The sequence below is a fragment of the Dreissena polymorpha genome, chromosome 4 (genome assembly GCF_020536995.1).
Source record: "Dreissena polymorpha isolate Duluth1 chromosome 4, UMN_Dpol_1.0, whole genome shotgun sequence".
In the NCBI taxonomy this organism is placed as follows: domain Eukaryota; kingdom Metazoa; phylum Mollusca; class Bivalvia; order Myida; family Dreissenidae; genus Dreissena; species Dreissena polymorpha.
The window spans coordinates 101,765,501-101,792,943 of NC_068358.1; the positions used below are offsets into that span (position 1 = coordinate 101,765,501).

A 27,443-nucleotide genomic window follows, 5' to 3' on the forward strand; every position below is an offset into this window, starting at 1 on the left:
GTGCACACAGGTATCCTTAGTAATGCTAATATTCAGTGTGCAAGGTTACAATTGAACTATTTTGTGTTGGATTACACATCTCCACACCATGATGTGCAGTATAATACATTTTAACTTTATTAGCACATAACTAGTACGATGTTGATACACTTTTATCCCCAAATAAAATCTCACTCTCACTTTGAATATTATGTCTATTACACGAGTCTGGCCAACGTGCAATTACATTGAAATCATGTCAACCACAATCAATTACAATTGATTCATAATGTTTCACAAAGTATGTCAAACCAAAAGTCTAGTATGTGGTCTTGACCATGCTTATTTTAAATGGCACTGTGATTGCCATATTCTAGTATATTCAATAGTCTGTCTGCATGCAAGTCTGAGTAAAAGACATAACAAAATGAGTGCTACTGTTCTAGGTCCAGAAAACTCAAAAACAGCCCTCGAGGTTCGAGCGTAATGATCTGGGGTGATTAAACATGACACAGGGCCAGATATATGTATATAACCTTATTATATGTCTCTGAATTATGAGACAAACTGACTGAATTATATATTTTTAAATAGTCATACCAATCAAAAGATTAAAGTACTTATAATTAAACAGAAATGTTTATAAGAAAACATCCAAATCAATACAATGATGAAATCAAATGTATATACCCGGCAATTAAATCATGAACACACTGTTGATAGTCGTTATGTGACAGTCCCATACTGCCTGCCTCATATTTTAAAATCGTATCACAGTTGAGGCATAGTTCATATGGAAGGTGAGTGGACTACAACTTGGACTGATCTTTGAATAATTCTCCTAACTTCTGGGCTAGCATGATGTTGCCTTTCAGCTTCATTTTGCCAGTCATAAAGGCCTGAAATATTAATTGTCATTGACATTTTTTTAGGTAATTTTGTCCTCCTGGAAAAAAGAAATATCTATGAACATGTTTGCAGTCTAATTAAAACCCTGCATCATGGCACATTGACTGTCAGACTAAAACAACATTTTCCAGATACTAGTAAATTAAAAAATAATTACTTTATCAGTATTATTGAGCTTACTGTTGATAAGATATGACCTATTTATCTTTAAAAATAATAATGATAAATATTCTTAGTATGTCCTGATTATACATATACATATTTGGTACCAACCCATTCAATTGACTATTATAAATTTCCCCGCCATAGCCAAGCAAAATACCCCACATTAAAGAAAACTTACGAAGTTGAATGCCTACATACCTGCTGTCCGTTAAGCTTTCCCGATACCAGGTCAACAAAGTTGTCATCCGAGATGACAATGGTGCAGTCAGCCTTGCCACTCTTGGGACCCCCTTGGTAGATAGATCCCTCACCGGTCTTCATGTCAGCCGCTGGAGACAAATGGTAATACATGTATAATAGATAATTATTATTATGTGTTTAATCATCAAAGGTTATTAAACTACTTAATTATCTTTCATATTTTCAGGAGAGCATATAAATTGTTTTATTCCTCACTTCATTTTCAAATTGTAAATTCACCTATATATATACCTACTGATCAATAATATGTCATGAGATGGAAATGGAATATATCCCCATTGGGCTATACTTTTTTCATTACATTTTTATAACAATATTAAAATCTTAGACTTATTTGGAGGTTTACCAAATATTGCCCCTTGAAAACTGAAAAGTACTGTCTGCTTTTGCATCGTAAGACATCACCCTCCATGGGATGCAATATTTACTATTCCCCTCAGCTGCCTATGACATTAAGATCATCTGGTTTTGCTTCAACTTCAAACTCCTCTGCTTCAATACTCATTTTATACATCATTATCACCACAAGAACATGTGGGAAAGTTCATTATGTGTTCCCTCTGCAAACTAAGTTTTCTTGCATAAAACTCTTTTTGTAATACTCTGAATTATTGTTCATGGGACCAAGTGCAAGTAATAAATCGTTTTCTGATTTGTCGATCAGTTTTATTGCGTGACAGCTGCCGAGTGGTCAATTGAATAAAGTAAAGTAAGCACTAGTGCTTCCAATCATTAAAATATATATCAAATGCATTCTTACTCCATTCAGCAACTGTCTTTCCATCCTGTGTGATTTCAAATCCAAAGACAGAATTGATTTTCTTTGCAACTCCCTTGCGAGTTTTAAACTGCTCGACGATCGCATTGAAAATTGCCTCACTCTTCAAAGCCATGCTGCTGTTTGAAGACTGAAAAAATATTACCATCAGCATGTACCAGGAAGACAGAAGTAACGTTGTGACATGTCTTTAAAACATGATAAACGTACACAAGTCTTTTTCAATGTTCATAACGATTTATTTTTAAATTCTAACACAAGGTTTTAAAATGTTTGTAAAATATTCTGAATTACAAGCTAAATGTAGTGGCCTGTTGGTCCCATAACAATAACAAATTATGTGACCATAATATTCGGCCGTGTGTATGATACTCTACCCTCTACTGAAGAAAAGTGTATTAATATAGATTGGGACACCCGATGGTGACGTGTACAATGTCCCCGCATGCATACCTAATACATGACTAATTAGCGACACAAGCAATGAATAATTATCTTGGTGTGTTCTTCTTGTCAAGTTTGATGTTATTTATAAGATACCATCTGTACTGGCCATTTGGCATCTTTCTGAAACATGTATCCATTAATTAATTAGGTGGGTTACAACCATAATTAGAAGATGCAATATGTTAATTGTGATTCTCGGTATTGATTCAACATTGACACCGCTCCAAAGCATATAGTGGGAATTTGCCAATTTCGTGACCTGCTGATAACACTGAATTTCTGTTGTTAATAATTTTCCAATGCCTATAGTATTTAGTTAACTAATATTTAATATAATATTTAATTTAATAATATTTAATTTCTTTTTGTTGATAATTTAATTTGTTACGCTACAACATATTCATATATCTGAAAAAGGTCTGTATGGTAAAATCCATTAAACAACTAGAATTAGTGTACAGACACAGTCACTGATGTCCCCACAACCCCATGTTATGAAACAAAAAAATCCACTACATTTTCTAAGGTGAGAAATCAACCACCTTTTTAGAGATTAAGTGCTAAAACTGGCCTGAGTTAAAATTTCTTCCTTAACAATCATTACCTCATTCAGCTGTGTAAGCTTTAGAAAATCTGCCAACAAATGTTGGATTATACCTGTAATAAAACTTAACTAAAAAAAACACAGGGCCAACATAATGTAGTGAAATAAGGTCACTTTCAACAGCCTTGCTGTTGGTAGTTAAAGTGTCTGACTACCACTCTAGAGGTCGTGGGTTCAATCCCCGGCTTGAGCTCAGTATTTTCACATTAATGGCGACGTGGCAAAAAAAAGAACTGTGAATGCGGGGATGGGTCTGAGCTGTTTAATGTTTTCTGGGAGGGCCATGCAGATGCAAGACATGCTGTAGCGGGCGTGTATGGGCCTTGAACCATTAAAAGGGGGATGAGTGTAGTGAAATAAGGTCACTTTCAACAGCCATGCAGCATCATGATGTTGTTGGGCTAGCTCTTTTGCGACGTGGTTAAAGTGTCTGACTACCACTCTGGAGGTCGTGGGTTCGATCACCGGCTTGAGCTCATTATTTTCACATTAATAAAAATATTGCTGCACATGACACAGACATTTTAATTTTGTCCATTAGTACCATTACACCACGGACTCTAGATGAGACAATATACGCTACGTGATTACACATAAGAGGGGTGTAATGCCCGTCAGGGAGCCATGACGTTCCCAAAACACGGCCCAGCAATGCATAAAAATATATATAAATATAAACTTCACCTTGCACTTGCATGTTGTAACAACGCATCCAATAAAGTTTAATACTAAACTGTAATAAACAAAGAATCTTATATAATAAAGTTGTACACACCTGCCTTACAAATTATACTAAGACAAAACACGGTAATGAACTTCCGTTTATTCAAAAGTGATTCACTTATTTTATAATATATTAACCTGAAAGCCAATAAACTTTAAAGAGCAAATACAAAAAATAGTATTAAAACCTGTTAATCACGAAATACACCTCCAACTCCCAATAATCACCACAAAACTTTACTTCCGGTTAAACATGACCACACAGGTCACATTCTAGGATGTTTATCACGGTCAGAGATCAGTAAATCTGGATTGTTAATCGGGGTTAGAGATAAGTAAATTACATCCGAATAGTTCAACAACGTGGTTTTAAAGTAGAACATAAAGTGATGAACTTGAACTAAATAACTTGAACGAAGTGGGTTTTAAGTGGAACATTTTATAATGGGTGTTTCTCTCCCATAAGAAACTATACTTTCAGAAACAAACATTTATCATTATAAATAAATTTATATCACCTAAATTCATATTTATTATAAAGATTACAATATAACGGTATATAGACGTAATAAAATGTAAAAAAAACACAAATTATTAAATGGAATCCACATAATGTCTTATTATTGTAATGTCATTTATTAGTTGAAATCAAATAGGCCTTGGTATTTGGCTGAAGCCAACAGTATAAGCCCGAGGCCGTTGATCGAAAGCTCAAACGACTCTTTGAAGCCCAATAATAAAGCTTATATGAAATTCAACTTACTAATGAGAATTTTATTTATTGACTTATAATACGATGCAGCAAATTACAGTGTATATAGCTTGAAACAAATATTTGACAATAAATAAACATAACATTTCAAACACAATAATTGTTCAACAGCTTGCAGCAAAAAAATAATGCATGCTGATGCTGGTCTTTATCAAGTTTATAACATTCTTTGCAAATGGACAACAACATAAATATCATAAATGCTAAATGAAATTTAAAAGACAGAATATAAAAACATTTTGCGATGTAAAAGCACGGACTCTAGATGAGACAATATACGCTCCGTGGTAAAAGTAAATAGTTTATAGAAACAAGTAAGTTATAAGCTATTTAGCATTTTCACAATTGCATCCAAATAGTGAGTTCCTGTATTTTCCAAGCTATATACAAATTACTGTACTATGGGTGGAATCTACAATAGGCTGAACTTATTTTGAATTTGTATTGGTCTTATCTGTTATTTTAGTATTAGCCAACTTGTTACCATATTTGCAAAGTCTACAGATTTATTTGCAAGGTTCTCTCTGTAAAGGGGTTGCAACAAAAATGGATGCATGGTGTTACCTTTGTGGTAATCTCCCCAGTGCCTGCCTCTTCATACAGGTCCACATACGCCCCAGTCAGGACAACCACCCCTGTCTCTGCAACCTGAAACATGGTGCGGACAGTATACATGTATATACTAGTAGGGCTATGGGAAAAAGGGGAAAACTGCAAGTGCGTAAAGTGTCGTCCAAGATAAGCTGGTGCAGTATGCACAGGCTAATCAGGGACGACACTTTCTGCCTACACTGCATTTTTGCTGAGAGATTTCTTTGCAAAACAAACTACCATGAAAGCGGAAAGTGTCCCTGATTAGCCTCTGCAGTCTGCACATGCACAAACTAATCTGCAACAATACTTGAGAGCATGCATTTAACCCTGTTTTCTTAAATATATGTTTTGTAATACTTAGATGGAGCAAATTTACCGAATGTCTTTAATTGTGATATATATATATAGTTGTGGTTAGAATCAGCACTCTATCTATTTGTTGATTGATAAGAGACATAAGTGACTGATTTATAAGGTAATCATGACAAAAAATGTTTACTTCATTCAGTAAAACCAGTTCATGTTATCATGTTTTTGCATTTGCATTTTAATGTGTATGTATTCTTTTGATAAAAGTTCAAACACATCTGGTTGAAAACACATATTTGGCGTTGTTTAAACATGCAAATTATCTGTTAAGGTTTTGATATTTTTAAGACATTTACATTTTTGTTTTCAAACATCTCCCATCATAATTGTCAAATCATAGCTATGTTCGTTATTATTAATCGAAAGAGTGATTAATCAGCCAATCATATTACATAAATAAAAACAAGGGACAAAATTGTCACAAAACCAGGTTTTCATTGCGAAAAAAAAATCTGATAAAGGGAGAAAACTCAAACTGAACTTTTGAAATGACCAAAAAAAATTAACCCCCTTTGTAATTTAAAAAAAAAAAAATCTATTTTTAGTCGTGGCGACCTTGACATTGGAGATATTGACGTGATTCTTTCGTGGGACACACCGTCCCATGAATGTGAACAAATGTGCCAAATGATTTTAAAATCTCACAATGAATGACATAGTTATGGCCAGGACAAGCTCATTTATGGCCATTTTTGACCTTTGAACTCAAAGTGTGACCTTGACCTTGGAGATATCGACGTAATTATTTCGCGCGACACACCGTCCAATGATGGTGAACAAATGTGCCAAATGATTTTAAAATCTGACGATGAACGACATAGTTATGGCTCGGACAAGCTCATTTATGGCCATTTTTGACCTTTGAACTCAAAGTGTGACCTTGACCTTGGAGATATCGACGTAATTATTTCGCGCGACACACCGTCCAATGATGGTGAACAAATGTGCCAAATGATTTTAAAATCTGACAATGAACGACATAGTTATGGCCCGGACAAGCTTATTACGCCAGCCCGCCAGCCAGCCAGCCTGCCAGCCAGCCAGCCCGCCCGCATTCGCCAATCTAATAACCAGTTTTTTCCTTCGGAAAACCTGGTTAATAAATAATCTTTCAAAACATACCAAATACAGAAATTTAAAGCCATTATTATCTAGTAGATCATGGAGCAGATACTCTAAGTAAGATATTCCAAGGCAGACTTGCAATCAATCGACTTTGTAAGCTTAAAATCCATGTCAAATACCAATAAACATGAGCATTATCTTTGTGTTTTCAATATTTTTGTCAAAATGATAAGCAAACATAAAGCCAATTTCAATACAAGACCAGAAATAAGAAGCATGTAGTATGATTTGAGACACATTCTTGGAAAACTGGGCTTAATGCAAATGCCTAAAGTGTCGTACCAGATCAGTCTGTGCAGTCTGCTTTTAAGGAATTTTAAGTTTAAATGAGGTCTCTTCTAAACAAAAATCTAGGCAGAAAGTGAGGTCCCTTACAAGTCTGTGCTTATCTAGGATGACGCTTTAGAGAGATGCACTAAGCCCGTCTTTGTCAGAACCAGGCTCATTTTTCTAGACTAGACAGGCCACTTACTTTAAACTGGAAGTATATACTAGACAGGCCACTTACTTTACACTAAGAGTATAGACTAGACAGGCCACTTACTTTACACTGGAAGTATATACTAGACAGGCCACTTACTTTACAATGGAAGTATATACTAGACAGGCCACTTACTTTACACTGGAAGTATATACTAGACAGGCCACTTACTTTACACTGGAAGTATATACTAGACAGGCCACTTACTTTACACTGGAAGTATATACTAGACAGGCCACTTACTTTACACTAAGAGTATAGACTAGACAGGCCACTTACTTTACACTGGAAGTATATACTAGACAGGCCACTTACTTTACACTGGAAGTATATACTAGACAGGCCACTTACTTTACACTGGAAGTATATACTAGACAGGCCACTTACTTTACACTGGAAGTATATACTAGACAGGCCACTTACTTTACACTAAGAGTATAGACTAGACAGGCCACTTACTTTACACTGGAAGTATATACTAGACAGGCCACTTACTTTACACTGGAAGTATATACTAGACAGGCCACTTACTTTACACTGGAAGTATATACTAGACAGGCCACTTACTTTACACTGGAAGTATAGACTAGACAGGCCACTTACTTTACAATGGAAGTATATACTAGACAAGCCACTTACTTTACACTGGAAGTATATACTAGATAGGACACTTACTTTACACTGGAAGTATAGACTAGACAGGCCACTTACTTTACACTGGAAGTATATACGTTTGCCTTCCTTCCACATGTCAGTGTGAATGGTCTCCCCTGGCAACACAGGCTTTGAAAAACGAACCTAGAAAATATGTTACAATTTTTTACTCAGAACCTGCTGTTTAACAATACAAATTTAAAACAACCAAGTATTTTAATAAAGGCCTTTTGGTTCCAACATTTTTACTTCTGGAACCAATTAATAATTGTGTCACTCATTTATAGATTTGTCAATTTGTTAACTTATATCAAACAACTTCCTAGGTAAAGTTTAGTTTTTGTGAAATAATTAAGTGTTTTTTTCTTATCCAGCAAAATTTCACAACATGGCTTTTACACCAGGTTCATGTTTAAGCATTGAATTATGCATGGAGGTTAACATGAGATGTTAACTACTAGAATAAATATACTTTTTCTCATGAAAAAATATACTGTAAAACATTTTATTTGATGTGTTCTTAACTCACCTTGATTGCCTTTATTTTCGAGACATCATTGTTAGCGTAGGTCTTGAGAACATGACGCGTGGCAAAGCCAAAGCTACACATTCCATGGAGGATGGGTTGTTTGAATCCTGCCAATAATCAGGTAATTTACAATAGGCTTCATTATGTAAGTCTATATAAATTATTTGACCACTTGGGCTTAGCAAGTTTTGACTCCAGGTGCATGATTTGGACAATCTTGGTAGAGAACTATTATGCAGCCTACCAAAACAATTTGAACCACTTTGAAAGGGAGTCACCCAATGATCATTCCCATGGGTCATTTCTGTGAAGTTTCATGAAAATCTCCCAAGCGGTGCAGGTGGAGAAGTAGTTTGAAGCAAATTGTTGACGGTACACAATACACAACTACCTACCACAAAAGATCACCATGAGCACTACTTGCTCAGAAAAATGTGTGCTCAGGTGAGCTTAAAAAGTTGCTTGTAAATTATGTGGTTATTAGCTTTACATTGATGTATTTGTTAAAGCCCAGTGCAGTAAAATCCAAGTGTGAAGCTATAGACAGTTCTTGTTTCAAGTCAATTAATATTACAATTATTTAAAGTATGAACAAATTCATTTTTTTCATTTGTTGAATTGTTAAATTATATCATTATATTAAGCTGATTACGATTTTTAAATGTTTCTATACAGTATATACATATACAGAAAACAAGTTTTCACATGGGCAGGGACCAGTTTGACCCAAAGTGGAGTACCACTACACATCATGACACACCAATAATTAAACCTCCGACCCATACAATTTCAGAGAAGAAGATCTATGAAGTTATTTACTTCATAGGTCCATATGAATCTTGAGGCTCTTGTGGAGTGGCTACTTTTCAACCCAGGGGGCATGAATTGATCAAAATTAGTAGAGGATGCTTATACATTAGACGCTTCATTTAAAACCCCTGACGCTTGCTGTTGCAGATAAGATTTAAAACCCCTGACGCTTGCTGTTGCAGATAAGATTTAAAACCCCTGACGCTTGCTGTTGCAGATAAGATTTAAAACCCCTGACGCTTGCTGTTGCAGATAAGATTTTAAAACCCCTGACGCTTGCTGTTGCAGATAAGATTTAAAACCCCTGACGCTTGCTGTTGCAGATAAGATTTAAAACCCCTGACGCTTGCTGTTGCAGATAAGATTTTAAAACCCCTGACGCTTGCTGTTGCAGATAAGGTTTAAAACCCCTGACGCTTGCTGTTGCAGATAAGATTTAAAACCCCTGACGCTTGCTGTTGCAGATAAGATTTTAAAACCCCTGACGCTTGCTGTTGCAGATAAGATTTTAAAACCCCTGACGCTTGCTGTTGCAGATAAGATTTTAAAACCCCTGACGCTTGCTGTTGCAGATAAGATTTTAAAACCCCTGACGCTTGCTGTTGCAGATAAGATTTTAAAACCCCTGACGCTTGCTGTTGCAGATAAGATTTTAAAACCCCTGACGCTTGCTGTTGCAGATAAGATTTTTTAGTTTTTAAGATGAACCGTACAATTTAATTTTTAGAGCTGGTAACCTACATATGCATCAGACCAATCAATCTGGACAATGTTGAAATATGGTTACACAAAGATCATTCCTGTGAAGTTTCATGAAAATCTGCCAACCGGTTTAGAAGGTGGCGGCATTTGAACCTAAATGTTGACAAATGACATCACCCCATAAATGACGTACAATACCAGACAATAGCCAACCACAAATGCTAACCATGAGCACTTTTTAATCAGGTGAGCAATAAATACATTGAATATTTTTTTTATTTTTATTTTTTTAATTAGTATTTTTTTGCGTTTAAAAAGTATTTCAGCCATATCACGGAAGTCATTAAACCAACTCAATCTTGTTTGCCAGTATTATTAGAACATACGTATGCCAGTAATTAACAGCCCTACCTACATCAGAGGCAATTAAAGAATGGCCCTATAAGAGATTTCATGATCAATCCCTACAAATAATTCTGTGTGCAGGCCAGGGATCAAAATTCTTTTCTTTTTTTAACATGTATTTGGCACTTATATGTGAAATATTTATAAAAAAACTACTAAAGACCATTATGACAACTTCTCAATGTTTTGTGCTATGTTGTTTGCTGACTATGGTAGAGTTACCTCCCATGGCTGCAAAGCTGGGATCAATGTGCAGTGGATTCCTATCTCCAGTCAGCCGGTACAGGGCAGCCTGTAACCAGCACAAAACCGACTATAAGCCCTTTCCCACTCAGAAGCAAAGTGAAAATGGCAATGTGCAAACAGCATAAAACCAGAACAGCCTGCGAGCAACTCGCAGTCTGTTCAGGTTTTATGCTGTTTGCTGCTCATCAGTATCTAAGGGTTGGAGCCTTTTAAACTTGAATATAGTAAAAAAAGGTTTTAAGTAATATTTAACTTTCTAAGGGACTACAAATGCATCAAAATACGCCTCTAAGTGGTACAGAGTTAACAAATACAAAATATTGAGCCTTGCTCACGGAAATCTGAACCAAATGCATGTGCATAAAGTGTCGTACCAGATTACCCTTTGCAGTATGCACAGACTAATCAGGGAAGACACTTCCCACCTGAACTGGATTTTCATCTGAAAAATACCAAAAAAAGCAGAAAATGCCGTCCCTGATTAGCCTGTGTGGACTGCACAGGCTTATCTGGGACAACAATTCATGAACATGCATTAAGTCCAGTTTTTCAGAACAAGGCTCGATTGAAGTCCATTTCTGGTTGATAATCATTTTATAAACATATATCATTCATAAATCAGATTGAGAATACAACAGAAATTGTGGGATATTGATTTTAAACATTTGAATTGTGTCCATAAGACAATTTGAACATTTAAAGGATGCTGCATGAAAAAACGCTTTTCCCCCAAGTGAAAGACTTGCAGTGTGCACATGCTAATCAGGGACAACACTTTCCACTTTTATTATATTTTTCGTTTAAAGAAAGTCTCTTTTTAGCAAAAATGCAGTTTAGGCGGACTGCAAAGGCTAATCTGGGACAACATTTTAGGCACATGGATGAAACCCTCTTTTCACAGAGCACAGCCCATAATTTTTTTGCTGAATCTTGAGAGACAGAGAGATGGAAGGACAAACAAATAGACAGGCAAATAACTATAAGCCTTCTTCATCAGTAGATATTACACATCATTATGGGACAACCAAAAATTTGGACCTTCTAAAATACTGTGAAACCATTTATTTTCGTCAGCACGAAATTTCGTCCTTTTTTAAAAAATGACTATTTCGTCAGCACTTAAATTCGTCCATTTCTGGTTTTGAAAAAAAAAGCGTCCGATTTGTTTGTAATGTTTGAAATACATGTAATACGCGGTTGCGCAAAAATCGTGCTGGGGAAAGAGGGGTGACACTTGGTAGTCACTTGCAGGAGGTGGGCCTTGTTTGGCATATGCCAATTTACAAGTCTGTTATTTCAGGTGATAGTTACTGTCCCTTATTATTTTATGTCATTGACACGTTCTTTGTTATGATTAGCGGATAAGTGGTACTGAATAACCGTTAACAAGTGTTTTAAACAACGAAGCCAATTGCCAATTAGTCTTTTTCCATTACAACCACGGACAACCAAACACAAATCAATATGTTCTTTATTAATTTGTAATAAAAGCGCAGAATATATTTCAGTCAGGTGTTGATCACACATCGTCATATTTTAATTGCGTTTAATAGTATTGTCTTCAATCCGGATTCGCCGCGTGTTGGCTATATAATCTGCAACACCCCTGAAAAACACAATACACACAATGGGTAATAAAGTTGTTAACAATTAGCGCTAATCAACACTATTATACCTAAACGAAGTCGACGCATTTGATACAGCCTTATTGCATCCGCGTTTTACAGGAAATGTAAGTTGTCAGTACACTGTATAATGTACACCCCTTTGTGTCAAAACCGGATTTAACTTGAGCGTGAATAGTCAAATGTTTCATGTTCTTTGTATCAATATCATCCGGGTATCTGTACTATAAGTATACCAGTCTACAAACAAGGTGCGCGCTTCCGCATATGGGTATTCGGACGTTCAAAAAATTGACCTACGGTTTAGCGATCATGCCGTCGAACGCATTTAACAATATAACTCGTTTTTTTAAACTATTTCTTTACTTGCAAAATATACTAGTGGCTTATAACTTACCTTGCAATCTTTTTTTCTCGCATTTTGCGAGTGTTAATTGTGAGCCCTGTGTATATGCGTGGATTACGCTGGATTTAAATGCCTCATGGCTACAGTAATTCAGTCTAATTTGTTTCAAATATGGGACATGATTGTTCGTTAGGATCTTGAATTCGTCCATCGGTCGAAGGACGAAAAAGACGAAATTTAATGTCTGAGGAATAATAATGGTTTCACAGTAGATTATAGTCCAAAAGTCGGTTAATGTCAATGCCAAAACGATTTTGTGTAATTCTGGTACAGAAGAATGGACGGAAAAATGAACAAACTTACAAGCCAATGGCTATATACCTCCAACTACACAAGATTCAGGGGGCATAAAAACAAAACCTAAACCATTAAATAAATCCTGTCATCAATTTACAACCAAGCCCATTTTCGCTTTACCATGACAAACAACGATTACCCAATACAGAACAGAATGTCAAATGCTGGTATACTGTGTAGAGTTTAACAGTTATTCACTATGAACCATTAAGGCATATGCCAACATTACCTGATCAACGCTGGTTTTCTCAGCAATGCTAGCATCTGGGGCTCGAGCTGGAGGTTTCATCATCGGCTTGAGCACCTCTGATGATTTCGCTCCCTTGAAACCCCCGGCACCCACCACCATTATGGCCGATTGGTTGAAAGCAACCTTCTCCTTGTGTTCATCAAACGTCTCCACTACAAGATAGAGAACATGGTAGTGCATAATGCTGGGTCACTAGCAATACCATCAACTAAATCTTGGAATAAGGTAGGTTGTGTACCCCCCTAAAAAAGAATAAGCCGACACTCTGATAAAAAAAGGTCTTAATGCATGTGCTTAAAGATCATCCCAGATTAGTAGTCTGAGAAGACACTTTGCACTCTTATTATATTTTTCGTTAAAAAGCAGTTTCTTTTTAACCATATCCAGTCATGGCGTAAAGTGTCTGCACAGGCTAATCTGGGACAACACTTAGTGCACATGCATAAGACCCATTTTCCCAGAGTGAGGCAATTACATGAAGAGGTATGATAAGTATGAAATAAAGCGTGGACTTTATTATAGCCAATTTCTTCAATCAACTAAAACAAAATATTTCGAGTAAAAATATAACACCATACCTGTGATTCACAAACTGTGATATTCTTGCATACCATTTGCACAACCTACATGTATCAAACGTTATTTATTTGTACCAGTAATCAGTGGTTACAGACACCAAAAGACACATACAATCACATGTATTTTGGTAGATGAAATATTACTGTAAAAACACACCAACATGATTTCATTATAGACCGAGATCATAAAAAGATATAATGGAACAACAAAGCTGTTTGTTCTACAGAAAACAAGAGCACCGCCTTGCGGGTGCAGACCGCTCATCCTATTTTCTTTTTAAAGGTGAAGGGACTTTCATTTTCAATCACAAAGGAGGGAGGGGTGGAGTGAAGAGGGGTGCATTGTGTGGGGGTGTGGACATTTATTACATTATCTTGCAAAAATGCGAAAAAAAGAAATAAAAATGGGGGGGGGTGGGGGGGGTGGGGGGTGGTGGTGGGGATTCTTGGGTGCGATGGTTGGACGGTATTTCAAACATCAAACGGTTTTTTAACCGTTTCAAAAAAAAAAATGGGGGGTGAGGTGGGGGGGTATAGTGTGAGGGTGTGCTGGTAATTTGTGAAAACAAAAAAAATAATTTAGGGGGGGGGGGGGGGGGGATTCGGGTGGGGGGAGGGGGGGATTCTTGGGTGCGATGGTTGGGCGGTATTTCAAACATAAAATAATCAAAATAAATAGTTTTGTTTTTTAACCGTTAAAAAAAAATTATTTGAGGAGGGGGTGGGGGGGGGGGTATAGTGTGAGGGTGTGGTGGTCATTTGTGAGATGATCTTAAAAAAAAAAAAATAGGGGGGGGGATTCGGGGGGGGGGGGGGGAAGGGGGTGTCACGGGCGATGGTTTGGGTGGAGTCTATTGTGGTATGTCAGGTAAGAGTAGTTTTGTCAAAGTATCAATCAATTCTAATCATAAATAAAGAAGTTATGGCAATTTTAGCAAAATTTAATAATTTGACCTTGAGAGTCAAGGTCATTCAAAGGTCAAGGTAAAATTCAACTTGCCAGGTACAGTAACCTCATGATAGCATGAAAGTATTTGAAGTTTGAAAGCAATAGCCTTGATACTTAAGAAGTAAAGTGGATCGAAACACAAAATTTAACCATATATTCAAAGTTACTAAGTCAAAAAAGAGCCATAATTCCGTAAAAATGACATCCAGAGTTATGCAACTTGTCCTTTTACTGTACCCTTATGATAGTTTGCGAGTGTTCCAAGTATGAAAGCAATATCTATGATACTTTAGGGGTAAAGTGGACCAAAACACAAAACTTAACCAAACTTTCAATTTTCTAAGTATAAAGGGCCCATAATTCCGTCCAAATGCCAGTCAGAGTTACATAACTTTGCCTGCACAGTCCCCTTACGATAGTTAATAAGTGTTGCAAGTATGAAAGCAATAGCTTTGATACTGTAGGAATAAAGTGGACCTAAACACAAAACATAACCAAATTTTCAATTTTCTAAGTATAAAAAGGGCACATAATTCTGTCAAAATGCCAGTCAGAGTTACATTACTTTGCCTGCACAGTCCACTTATGATAGTTAGTAAGTGTTGCAAGAATGAAAGCAATAGCTTTGATACTTAAGGAATAAAATGGACCTCAACACAAAACTTAACCAAAATTTTCAATTTTCTAAGTATAAAAAGGGCACATAATTCTGTCAAAATGCACGCCAGAGTTTGCCTGCCCAGTCCCCTCATGATAGTAAGTAAGTGTACCAAGTTTGAATGCAATAGCATTGATACTTTCTGAAAAAAGTGGACCTAAACGCAAAACTTAACCAAAATTTTCAATTTTCTAAGTATAAAAAGGGCACATAATTCAGTCAAATTGCACGCCAGAGTTATCTAACTTTGCCTGCCCAGTCCCCTCATGATAGTAAGTAAGTGTACCAAGTTTGAATGAAATAGCATTGATACTTTCTGAGAAAAGTGGACCTAAACGCAAAACTTAACCGGACGCTAACGCCGACAGCGACGCAGACGTCAAGGTGATGACAATAGCTCATAATTAAAAAGAAAAAATAGATGAGCTTAAAAACAAAAACAAATCACAACCATCCTCATTAAATAATAAAACCTAGAGTTAATATCTAGGAACAAAGCTTCGGTCATAGCCTTTTAATTGAAAGGGCTAAATGCCTGTGTATAAAGAGTTGTCCCAGATTAGCCTCTGCAGATGTCACCCTAAACTGTTTTTCTGCTAATAAGAGATTTCCTTAACAGAAATATCAGGAAAGCCAAAAGTGTCGTCCTTGATTTGCCTTACATGAGCCACATTTTGGGAAAACAGGGCTTAATGCAGGGCTTAATGCATGTGCATTAAGCCCAGTTTTCCCACAATGTGGCTCATGTAAATTATTAACATTATCAACCTCCTTATCCACACAACATACCATCTATAACAATCAGTGCTCCAACACCTTTGTCCACAATGTCGGCAATGCGGGCCTGGGAAGTCAGTGTACCACTGGGGGCAAAAGGTTTGTACAGCTCCATATATTGCTCCCCATGCAGTATCTGAAAGCATTTGAGTATTGCTCTGGGTTTAATGCATGTGCCTAAACTGTTGTCCCAGATTAGCCTGTACAGTCTACACAGTCTGATCATTGACAACACTTTCCACATAGACAGCATTTTTTGTTTAGAAGAGACTTCCTAAAAAAATGAACAGTTCCATATGAGCGGAAAGTGTCGTCCCTGATAAGCATGTGAGGACTGCACAGGCTAATCTGAGACAGCACGTTACACACAAGCTGGGTGCCAACTCTTGCAAACCAACAAATCAATGCACATGCTAGTATAGAAACACACTTTCTTTACTATATAAATCTAACTAAACTTTTATATTTTGTCCTTTATAAGCATTCTAAAATACAAAAATTAAAAAAGCATCAACATGAGTTTCATTAGATGCATGAAAAAGAACTTTTCTGACAAATGATTTCCTAACTCACACAATCTGGGAAAAATTATATAAATTTAGCAATGACAAAGGTTAGCATGGCTTTTATTTTCATTGCGGTAAAATAAAAATATGATATTTTTCATGTTCTTTGAAGTAAGTGTTCATTATATTCAATGAAATCATATCTTTTTATTAGGTTTCAAGCATAGACATCTGACGGCAAAACCAACTGAGCTTCTTTGTGTAAAAAGGAGGTTAAATGCATGTGCATATTGTGTCATCCAAGATAAGCCTGTGCATTTTACACAGGCTAATCAGGGATGACACGCTGTCATTGTCTTTTTTCGTTTAGAGGAAGACTTTTCTTGACAAACTACCAGTTTAGGCAGAAAATGATGTCCCTAATTAGCCTATGCAGACTGCACAGGCTAATCTGGGACAATATTTTACTCACATGAATTACACCCCTTTTTAAAGAGCTAGACTAAAAAATAACATTTGCAAAAATACCACCTTGGTAATGTCGATGTTGATGCCGGGTATACCACCCGAGAAGAGACCCACAGAGCTGTTTTGTGAGGCCAGGATGGCAAAGCTGGGAACCACGCTGAAATCTTCTGCCCCCTCATACAGGAACTTGAGATAGTCCGCATCCTTTGTCGTGTAACCAACTGGGGGGGGGGGGGGGGGGGGGGGGGGGGGGAGTGCAAGCAAAATTAGTTCACAGGCATAAATATTTGTTTTCATTCAGAATATAGCCATAGAGATAAAATAAAAATGTCGCCCTTCTTTCATCAAGGCTGACACATGATATTTTGTGCCATGCACGACATTTTGCACGACACATGAAGCAACACACGATATTTTGCGCGATACAACGAAGCGAAGGGCGAGAATGTACCACAAAATATCACCATTGTGTAGGTAGCCCAAAAGGCGATATATCATGGTAAATATCGTGTGGCGCTTCGTGTATGGCACAAAATATTGTGTGCTGCTTTGAGTATCGCGCATAATATCATTGTCTTGCATTCAAAGGGCAACACACAAAACACGAAGCGACACACAATATTTTGCATGACACACAAAGCGATACAGAATATTTTATTATTCAATTATCACCCAAATTATCCAAATCTTGTGTCTCGCGGTTTAATTTCAGACCGCGTCAAAAGACACACAAAGCGATACTCGATATTTTGCGGGATACACAAAGCGACACGCGATGTTTGAACTGTTAAAATATCGCTGTAATAATATCACCTGTCAACTCTCGCATTTTCAAAAAATTAGGGGAGACAAAAAGGGGATATTTTTAAGTCATCAAGCATGTGCATCGAGCATATTGATAATAAATGGTTAAAAAATACTGTAACACCGTTTAAATATTGCGTGTTTCTTTATGTATTGCGCAAAATATTGTGTGTCGCTTCATGTGTCGCGCAAAATATTGTGCATCGCTTCGTGTGTCACCCTTGATGAATGAAGAGCAAGATTATAGATGGCACTACATGTATCCGGATTCCGAAGTTTTAGCTGATTTATAAACCAAGATTTTTTGCTGAAATTTCAGGCTTAAAACACAAACAGAACAAAACTGTCCACAATTAGAATATGCATAACAGTAATCCTTAAGAAACCCAGTCAAAAGCTCTATTTTAAAATCCAGCCTACCCGAGAGAGCATACAGGATTGCTTCCTTCGGCGTGTACACATACTGCGTAGGCTTGATTTTGGCCGCCATGGCAGCTTCCTACAATATATCACCAGCCATTGGTGAAATAAGTAAGAGTCTATAAAAAATATCACAAGGAAATTAGCTTGCTGTACGAATTAAATGGCAAAGGAAAACTTTTGTCAATCATATCAACAACTTGCACATAAAATCACCAGCTTGTTTTGTACCTTAGACATAAGCTCATCCAGACCTTAGTTCACCTATAAAAATTGATAAGATAGGAGACAACAGTTTTTCTGTTTTGGTTAAATAATATATAATAATCAAATAAATACCTGAAAGATTAATCTCACCCTATCCTATACTCATGTTTATACTTGTATGTACTTTCCTTCTGCTTACCTGAGTGTATTTGACTCTGTGATTTGACTTTCTTTCAGATTTCCGTAAACCTTTAGTTACTTTGTCTAATGATCACACATGTTTAATAATTCACTGTCTACGCTTTTGACTTTCAATGCAATCAAGCTAAATATATACGAGCCTTTCTCTGGGTAAACAGGACTTAATGCATGTAGGTAAAAGTTTAGTCCCAGATTAGCCTGTGCACATGTTAAGCCAGGTTTTCCCAAATCCAGACTCCTATGTTCAAACTTATTCACTCACAATGTTGATGCCATCGTCCACCCCTCCCCCTGACTGACTGGGTTTACTGGAGGCCTGTTTGCCCCCTCCAGTTCCCCCTCCCGTGCCCCCATCCAGCTCCCCCAGAACCCCTATCAGGTGGTGGGTTGTCTCAGCTGCAGACACAGGGTGAATGGCCTCCGAGAAATCTGTGATCTTGTCCCACTGGTCTCGGACTGGCATGGAAAGGAGAAAACTCAGTATAATAGACACATTCAAACTGGTAAACAATGAAAACAATCGAGAAGTTTAATTATGGTTTCTGTTGTCCAATATCATACCAATACAAGTAAGCGAGTATTTCTTTGACAAAATGTAGGGTTTTTCTTCATATATTATCTTAACAATAAGAAATATTGCATGACAAATTTACATTTTGTTGCAATGCATACCAGCATATCACACTGGCATATCATGACTGCCAATAAATAATATCACTTACTTTTATGAATATCAGCTTTTAACCTTAGTGTTTAATAGAGGGAGGACCTTAGTGTTTAATAGAGGGAGGACAAGGTTAATTGTGTTTGTGATTATGGGCCATATTTCCAAAGTGCTAGAAGAATCCTGCAGAGATATCATGCAGCGAAACAATGCAATCAAGTCTGATGATGATACAAGAAAAAATATTTAAGCACAGGTGATAAAATGCGCCAATTTTGCATAGTTAAAGGGTATTTCCTTAGAAAAACTTCAGGCAACGTGGCTGTGATATTAAAGGGCATTTTCTTAGAAAAACTTCAGGCAACGTGGCTGCGATATGGCCACAGACATATTCCCTGAGTGTCATGATGATCCAATTCAAATATTTGAAAAAGAGAGTGGACAACATTGTCCTGCACAAAAATTGCCCTTCAACCAGCCTACTGAAGTTGCCCTTCAACCAGCCTACTGATGTTCACCACAAATAATCCTCTCAAGTGAGGTAAGAAGAATGCTTTAAATTAACTTATGTTTGGTAAAAAAAGTGTGTTCAGTCGCTGAAATTCAAGGTGTAAAAAGTCAATGATAAACAATTCACTTTTTAAAGATTGCTTGCAAAATAGCAAATGTAAATTCCTAATGAGAATCACATTATAGGAGAGAGAGAGACAGCAACCAACCAGACTCTGGAGTCATGGGAACGGTGGACGTCCTGCATACAGCACCAATTGTCCTCTGCCAGCGTACTGAAATATTGTGAAAATATAGGTAGTCACGCAGCACTAGCATCAGAATGGCCTTTAAATATAGGAAGTAGGTAGTCACACATCACTAGCATCAGAATGACCATAGCTAGCCATTAATATAAGCCATTATTATATTAGCTTGCTCTGGGAAATAAGGGCTTAATGCATGTGCATAAAGTGTTGTCCCAGTTTAGACTGTTCTGACTGCACAAGCTAATCTGGGACAACACTTTACGCACATGCATTTAACCTTGTTTTCCAAACACATGCCTCATATGTTACACTCTCTCTATCTATTCCCAGCCAGTACTTACACAATTGTACAGGAGCACATTTTATGTATCACAAATCAACAGGTAGGCCCACCACTTACGAATAAAATAAATATTGCATGGAATGATTTTATGCATGAAAAAAATAATGTAAGGCAACACTATGAAACATGATCATTTAAAGTTAAGCTTCCCTAAAATGTCATTGAAAATGGTTCATAAGATGAGGAAATCTTTCTTGGCAATAAAGTTTTCCTATTTTTTATTAAAGATAAATAAATCTCATTGAAGCAATTCAACTAGACAACATGAGGAGAAAGATCGTCTTGTAAGTACACTGTAAATGAATCAAACACCTTAGGTACTGAGGTTTTGTGCAGAAATGAGAAATTACTTTTTTTAAATTTCCTATGTATAACTAACATTATAAGCAAAAAATAATTGGAGCAGACTAATAATGATATCCCCTGTTTAGAGAGCATTAAAATAAAATAACACATTATGCACTGAAACAAAAAATAGTTGAATAAGACAAATTACTGATGCACAAGACAAAAGCTTCAAATTATAATTATCCCAATAAGCATCTCTCTTGGAAAACTGGGTTTAATGCATGTGGGAAAAGAGTCGTTCCAGATAAGCTTGTGTAGTCTGCACTGGCTAATAAGGGACGACACTTTCGGCATTTACTGTATTTTTCTGAAACCTTTGCATACTGCATAGGCTAATCTAGGACAACACTTTACGCACATGCATTAAACCTCCGTGTTCCCAGAGCAAGGCTTGCATGTATGCGTACAAAACCTTAACTTGCATTGCGTACATTTTGCTATCCATCCAGCCCCAACTTCAAACAGTCCCCCAGTATCCTGGGTGCCCTCATGGCACAGGTATAGTACAAGGGGGGCCACATACTCTGGCTTGAGGGCCGCTACCAGCTCTGAAAAACGGCTGGATACCAAATCACATTTTTTCATGACAATCTCATACATATGTTACACGACTTTAAAAGGAAAAACCATGCAAACAAAATGTACAATTTCCATTAAAGCACAAGGCGTTTGTCTTTCAAATCAGTATCGCCACAATTATTGATTTTCAAATCGTGTCTCCACACCGCTTGAAACCGTTCATCAGCTGTTTGTGTATAGGTCTTAGAAATGATGCGTGTCATACTAACAAGTTGTACATAGGGGTTTATTATGGTGTTTGATATCAAATTATATATTTGATAATAAAAGAAAAAAAGGTGAAGATTTTGACTTAGAACATGACGAAATTAAAGAAAGAAGATAATGCAGAAAGGAGCAGGCCCCCTTCCGCACTGCATTTCCACTGTGTCATTTTTAAGGGAAAAGCAGCCAGCAAGCCCCACCAATCCCCATCCCCCACCCATCCAAGCTTACCAGGGGGCATGACAGTCTCTGTCAGCCTGGAGCCAGCTGTCGGGGCGATGGCGTTACACGTGATGTTGTACTTCTTGCCCTCAAGGGACAGTGTGTTGCTAAGGCCAACTAGTCCCATCTTAGCTGCAATATTGCATGTAAAGATAGAGTAAACTGACATTGAGCCACGCTCTGAGAAAACCAGGGTTAATGAGTGTGCGTAAAGTATCCTCCGGGTTTAGCCTGTGCTGTTTGGAAGGGGCTAATCAGGTACAATGCTTTCTGCTTTTATGGAATTATCTGTTAAAAGGAAGTCTCTTCTAAACGAAAATCGAGTCTAATGGAAAGTGTTGTCCCTGATTTACCTGTGCAGAACTGTGCTAAACTGTGACGACACTTTACACACATGCATTAAGTGTTTTTACCCACAGCAAGGTTGATATACTTAAATAATCTGTGTGCAAAAATGTTTTTAAATGTTTTATAATTCTACAATAAATTCTAGTTTCCTAAGGTACACTATAGTTCTTGGTAAACCTGTCTTAGGCAAATGATTATAAAACTCCTGGTATACAAACCATAAAAAAACCATTATAGTGCCAGCTCATGTTCCAAATTGAATGTTACCAAAGAAAAACTTGCAACAGAAGATATTTATATGAAATAATTTTGTTTTAAAATCAAAGTGTTTTCTCTTAATTACTTTCAATCATAAATATGAACTGAAGCCGTCTATTGTTTTAATGACAAATTGAGTACAGCTAAGTTATATAATGTCATATCGAATTATACTTGTAATTCAACATTAATATGCATGGTAAGCAAAATGTTTGGCAAAGGGTAAGTAGTTTAGCACACAAAAATCACATTAAAGTGAAAACAATGTTGTATTCAAGCTCTTCTACCTGCGCTGTAGTTGGCTTGGCCAAAGTTTCCAAATATGCCAGCAACACTTGTTGTCATGATGATTCTGAAATAACCAAGTTTGATGCTAGCACCACCTTACACAAACCAAACAGCTATGCCAACATAAAAATGTATAATGAAATATTGCAATGCCACAAAAACTGGGTTTCAATGTATAAGATATTGATTTCTGTAATTATTCAATAAGAAGCATGCTGAGATATAAGCTAAAAACATTCAAAATTGTAACCCAATACCTCCATTCAAACTCAAGTTATTCAGCAAAAGCAGTTGTTCTTATTCAAGTTACAGTGTTCTTGACATCGATCCAACTGGCCCCGAATGCAATCCTATGCTTTGTCTTCACTTGAGTTCATATTCAAGAATAATAGCCGCATACAAACTCAAGCTATTAATCTTGAACCAACCCAGTCCCAAATGGAATCGCAAGCAAGGTATAAATATGAGCTACCTAAACACAATATTTCAATAGAATATCTCCATGCAATGTCAAGCTATTGAGCAGAAGCCATTCTTTCTATTTTTCGTGACAGTTACCATGACCTTAATCGGACAGGCTCAAACTAAAGTCCCATGTCAGGCCTGCATTTTAAAAACCTAAACACAAAGCTTCAGAGCAATACCTCCAACCAAACTAAAAGCATTTACAAGAAAACCATCTTTTTTTTATTATCAGTATCAGTAGCCTTCACCTTTATCTAACACACTTTAAATACGATCCCAAGCTAGACTTGCAAAGACAATACAGCGGGACTTTATGCCAGGTTGTCTATGCTAATGATATCTGACCACCAAAAAATACACAAATTAGCCAGGCTCTGGGAAAACTGAGTTTAATGCATGTGTGTAAAGTGTCAATGCAAATAAGCCTGTGCAGTCTGCACAGGCTAATCAGGGACAACGCTTTCCTTTTCCATGGTAACTTTTGTCAAATGGTATTTACTTTTAAACAGTAATCCAGTTGAGGCGAAAAGTTTCATCCCTAATTAGACTGTTTGGACTGCACAGGCTTATCTGGTATGACACTTTATGCACATGCATTTAGCCCAGTTTTCCAAAAGCTTGTCAAAAATAAGTATAATGATAATCCCTAAATAAGATATACCTTCCAAAGTTGTTCTTTCTCATATGGGGCCATGCTGCGCGGCTGACAGAGAAAGAGCCACGAAGGTGTACCTTGTGAATCAAGTCTACAATGTTTTGCAAAATACATGTCATGCATTGCCCAAATAGAATTACATTGGTCACATTGATTTTAAAGGCCTTATGTAAAAAAACAGATATTAAATTGTGCTCAGTGTTGGTTAGTGTTATAATAATAAAGAATTCCTATGAATTATTTAGTGAATATAAGCTAAACATTACTGGAAAGCTACTTAAAAATAATAATAAATCTCTGGTTTGTTTACTTAAAAAGTAAATGTATTGTGAACAGCAAAGGCCAAGTAAATATAAACTGGATTTGAAAGTAAACTAAAATACTTACTCAAGTACATGACTTTTGTGTACATGTATTACAATCCAAATTAGGCAGTAATGTTTAAGTTTATGTTATTCATTAAAAACAAACATAACAACCCTATACAATGTGAATAAGCATGTACAAACCCCAGTCAAGATCACTGATGCGGGCAAACGACTTGTCTCTCAGTATCCCAGCATTGTTAATCACAATATCTAAAAACATTAGACACCAATGCCACTTAGTATACCAGCATTGTTAATCACAAAGTTTGCAATTATTATACATCAACCACCATCTCAAACCTTTACCACTTAAATAGGTATTGTGACGCATTTAAAGTGCATTAGAAAGCTAAATATAATTGAATACCTTAAATACTAGATTCAAGTTTAAAAGTTTAAAAGGCTTCATTTTCACCACTTAGATACTGACGAGCAGCACACAGCATAATACTTGCTTCTCAGTGGGAAAGGGTTAATTCAATTGCTGCATAACACCTTTCAACTGGATCGTCACTTTTTAAAGTTTTTTTTTTAAATATGTTTTTACCTTTAGTTTTTGTAGTTTTTAAAAGATAACATGTACTGTTAAAAAAAGTATGTGTTGTCATCAGGTGTACATCTGCCTATGTGGAAAGAAGGCAGCTCCTTTAAATTTAAGGTTTTTAATGAATTATAAAAAGAAGTCTTTTAAATATTCTCACCTATTCTTCCAAACTCCTTAATAGCAGTCTCAACAAGTTTCTCTCCAAACTCTACAGAATCTGAAAACATGCACAATAAAATACCAATTTGCAGGAAAATGCTGACGTACAGAAAACAGTGCATTCTTGTTACCATAGAGACACGTCACAAATGGTGAAACCCCAAGAAACTACTTCAGCATGAGACATAATATTGGAATTCACTTTTTTATATTTATTTGCTTTCAAAATGTTCATTTGTTTAAACAAATCGGGAAAAGTTGCAAATTATTACTGGTTTCTTTCATGATAACAATGCAACCTTTTGAATAAGCTAGTTCAATAGTATTTGAGCCTTGTTCTGGGAAAACTGGGCTAAATGCATGTGGGTAATGTAGTTCCAGATGAGCCTGTGCAGTCAGACAACGCTGTATCTTGGAGGACACTTTACATCTTAACTGGATTTTCGCCAAGTAAAAACTTCCTTTAAACTAAAAAATACCTTAAAAGCAGAAAGTGTAGTCCCTGTATGCACAGGCTAATCTGGGACAACACTTAACACACATGCATTAAGCCCAGTTTTCCCAGGACAAAGCTCCTTTTGATAACAACCATATAAAATAGCTGGTTCAACATTTTTTTGTAGAGAACTATACTGACCATAATTAGCAACTGCTTTGCCACCTTTGGCCCGAATCTCCTCTACAACGGTGTCAGCGGCTCGTGTGCTTTGACCTTCTCCTTTGAAGCTTCCTCCAAGGTCATTTACTGGGAAAACAATTATTATCTTAATGACTCCCTGCCCTAAACAAACTGAAAGTTATAACCTCTGTTTTGTTTTCAGAACTTGCACACGAGACTGAATAGATACACACATAGGTTTAATTGTAAACTGAAACAAATGATTGTGGTAGTGATACTTACTTATTTTTTTCTGTTTAATATCTGCTTAGTAAGTAAAATAATTTAAATATTTATCATTTAATTTTCATAGTTAGTACTGTACACTTGGCATTGAATTTTTGTTTTTATTTTATTTTTATTTATTTTTTGCTCAGTATAATTATGATCAAGTAACAAATGTTAATAATATTTGCAAATGACACATGTAGCAATAACGTTCTTCTATGGTTCACACTCACCTACCACAGCTGCCCCTCTCTCTGCAAACTGTAGAGCATACTGGCGGCCTAAACCTGACAGAAACAATCACAGTTACATTATGAGCTGATATTGACATACAGCAAAGGCCAATACCGGTACTTAAAATCCTTTTCTGATAACTGAGAAGCATTGATTAAATACTGAAAATCTTTCAAGGATAACATCAATTACAAAACTTGACACTTAATTTAAGGAGCTCAGCTTTTTATGCAGACATGTAAGTAGGTAAATATGCCCTTTAATTATAGCACCAATTCTAAGCTTTATATATTTATTTAAATGCATCAAATCTTGTTGTTGTCTTGTGTTGTGAGGGAGGACGTGAGTTAGATTGGTTACCTCCCCTTATCTATCGCATACTCTATATTATAGTCAACAGAGTCGATGGTTATATTCAACGGGGAACCAGTTAAGACGTGAGTGCCCTGGGGAAATCACTTCTTTTCCGGTACGGTGACCGCCAAACTGGGGCTAGGATTGGGATATGAAACCTGGTCAACTACTTGACAAGTGCCACCCTGTGTACCAACTACTACCCTAGCTGAGCTTAAAAGTTAAAACTCTGGTAATATACATTAAGGGTGTTTGACACATCTACCTCTTGTTAAATGTCTTCCACAGCTGACTAGGAGCCCCGATGCAGACAATGCTTGGTAAAAAGCAGTCATCCTTAACTACAGGCTTGCAACAAGAGAACATTATGACCTAATTCTACTATGTGACATTATAATGATACACAATGATCCTTGAACTTTGCAATACTACCATGGCTGCAAACCACAAGCTCAACTGTCTAATGAATGCATATCATTTTGAATAAAAATACACACACTGAAACTGTAAATTTCAATGCATTTCATTATAAATTCTGATGTGAGACTATAGTTGATTCTTATAATTTTATTATATAGATCTTGTTATAGAAAATACATAAATACATCTCATACTAAATTATGACCTTTTCAAAATGTTGAAGTCATGTTTACAGTTAAGTTATTTGGAAGTCAAAGCTTGGTTGATATTATAAAATTAATTGTTCAACAATATATACCTTGTCCAGCCCCTGTGACAAGAACAACTTTTCCGTCAAAACGCAATGGTCCTCCCATGTTTACAGTTTTTAGCCGAATGACATGTACACAATCAAGCACGTCTCGTTTAGCCGATTATTATTGGTACCCGATTTTCATTAAAACTTTGCCGGAACACGGAACACACATCCGGATCACGTGCACGTATAAAACAAAGTTCTGCCGAATGATTTTGGTAAATTATAATCAATTACTTATTTAAGTTTGTCTGTTAAAGAAATTTATGCAAATGCGTTCGAGAATGTACACATGCGATATAAAATCACATAAGTTTGAAAACAAAGCAGTTGACAGTTAATAGGAGTTTAA

General features: G+C 36.5%; 2 protein-coding genes across 2 annotated transcripts in view; one reads left to right on the forward strand and one right to left on the reverse strand.

Moving 5' to 3' along the window:
- Positions 1 to 104: 104 nt before the first annotated feature.
- LOC127875952 (peroxisomal multifunctional enzyme type 2-like) lies at positions 105 to 27,254 on the reverse strand. Its single transcript, XM_052420721.1, has 22 exons — positions 27,095 to 27,254; positions 26,022 to 26,075; positions 25,540 to 25,647; positions 24,901 to 24,960; positions 24,341 to 24,409; positions 23,838 to 23,922; positions 22,711 to 22,775; positions 21,827 to 21,949; positions 21,244 to 21,360; positions 20,083 to 20,148; positions 18,962 to 19,155; positions 18,292 to 18,370; positions 17,131 to 17,288; positions 16,106 to 16,229; positions 13,111 to 13,283; positions 10,530 to 10,599; positions 8,391 to 8,497; positions 7,919 to 8,005; positions 5,203 to 5,286; positions 2,075 to 2,222; positions 1,252 to 1,382; positions 105 to 878 (listed from the first exon to the last, which is right to left on the reverse strand). Exons 1-22 carry the CDS (start codon positions 27,150 to 27,152, stop codon positions 789 to 791), a joined length of 2,250 nt encoding a protein of 749 aa, XP_052276681.1. The 5' UTR covers positions 27,153 to 27,254; the 3' UTR covers positions 105 to 788.
- LOC127875954 (uncharacterized) overlaps positions 27,197 to 27,443 on the forward strand; it is a 44,084-nt gene continuing 43,837 nt past the window's right edge. The window contains exon 1 of the mRNA XM_052420723.1: positions 27,197 to 27,309. The gene's annotated coding sequence lies outside the window, so the exon portion shown is untranslated. The remainder of the gene's footprint in view (positions 27,310 to 27,443) is intronic.

What these genes read in the sequence shown, in the direction of transcription:
- LOC127875952 (XM_052420721.1), bottom strand. Translation starts at nt 27,152, where the DNA reads ATGGGAGGACCATTGCGTTTTGACGGAAAAGTTGTTCTTGTCACAGGG. An exon ending in AGAAAGAACAACTTTGGAAG is followed by an intron (nt 22,776 to 23,837) that starts GTATATCTTATT and finishes TGGTTATTTCAG; the next exon opens with AATCATCATGACAACAAGTG. An exon ending in AGAGACTGTCATGCCCCCTG is followed by an intron (nt 21,361 to 21,826) that starts GTAAGCTTGGAT and finishes GCCGTTTTTCAG; the next exon opens with AGCTGGTAGCGGCCCTCAAG.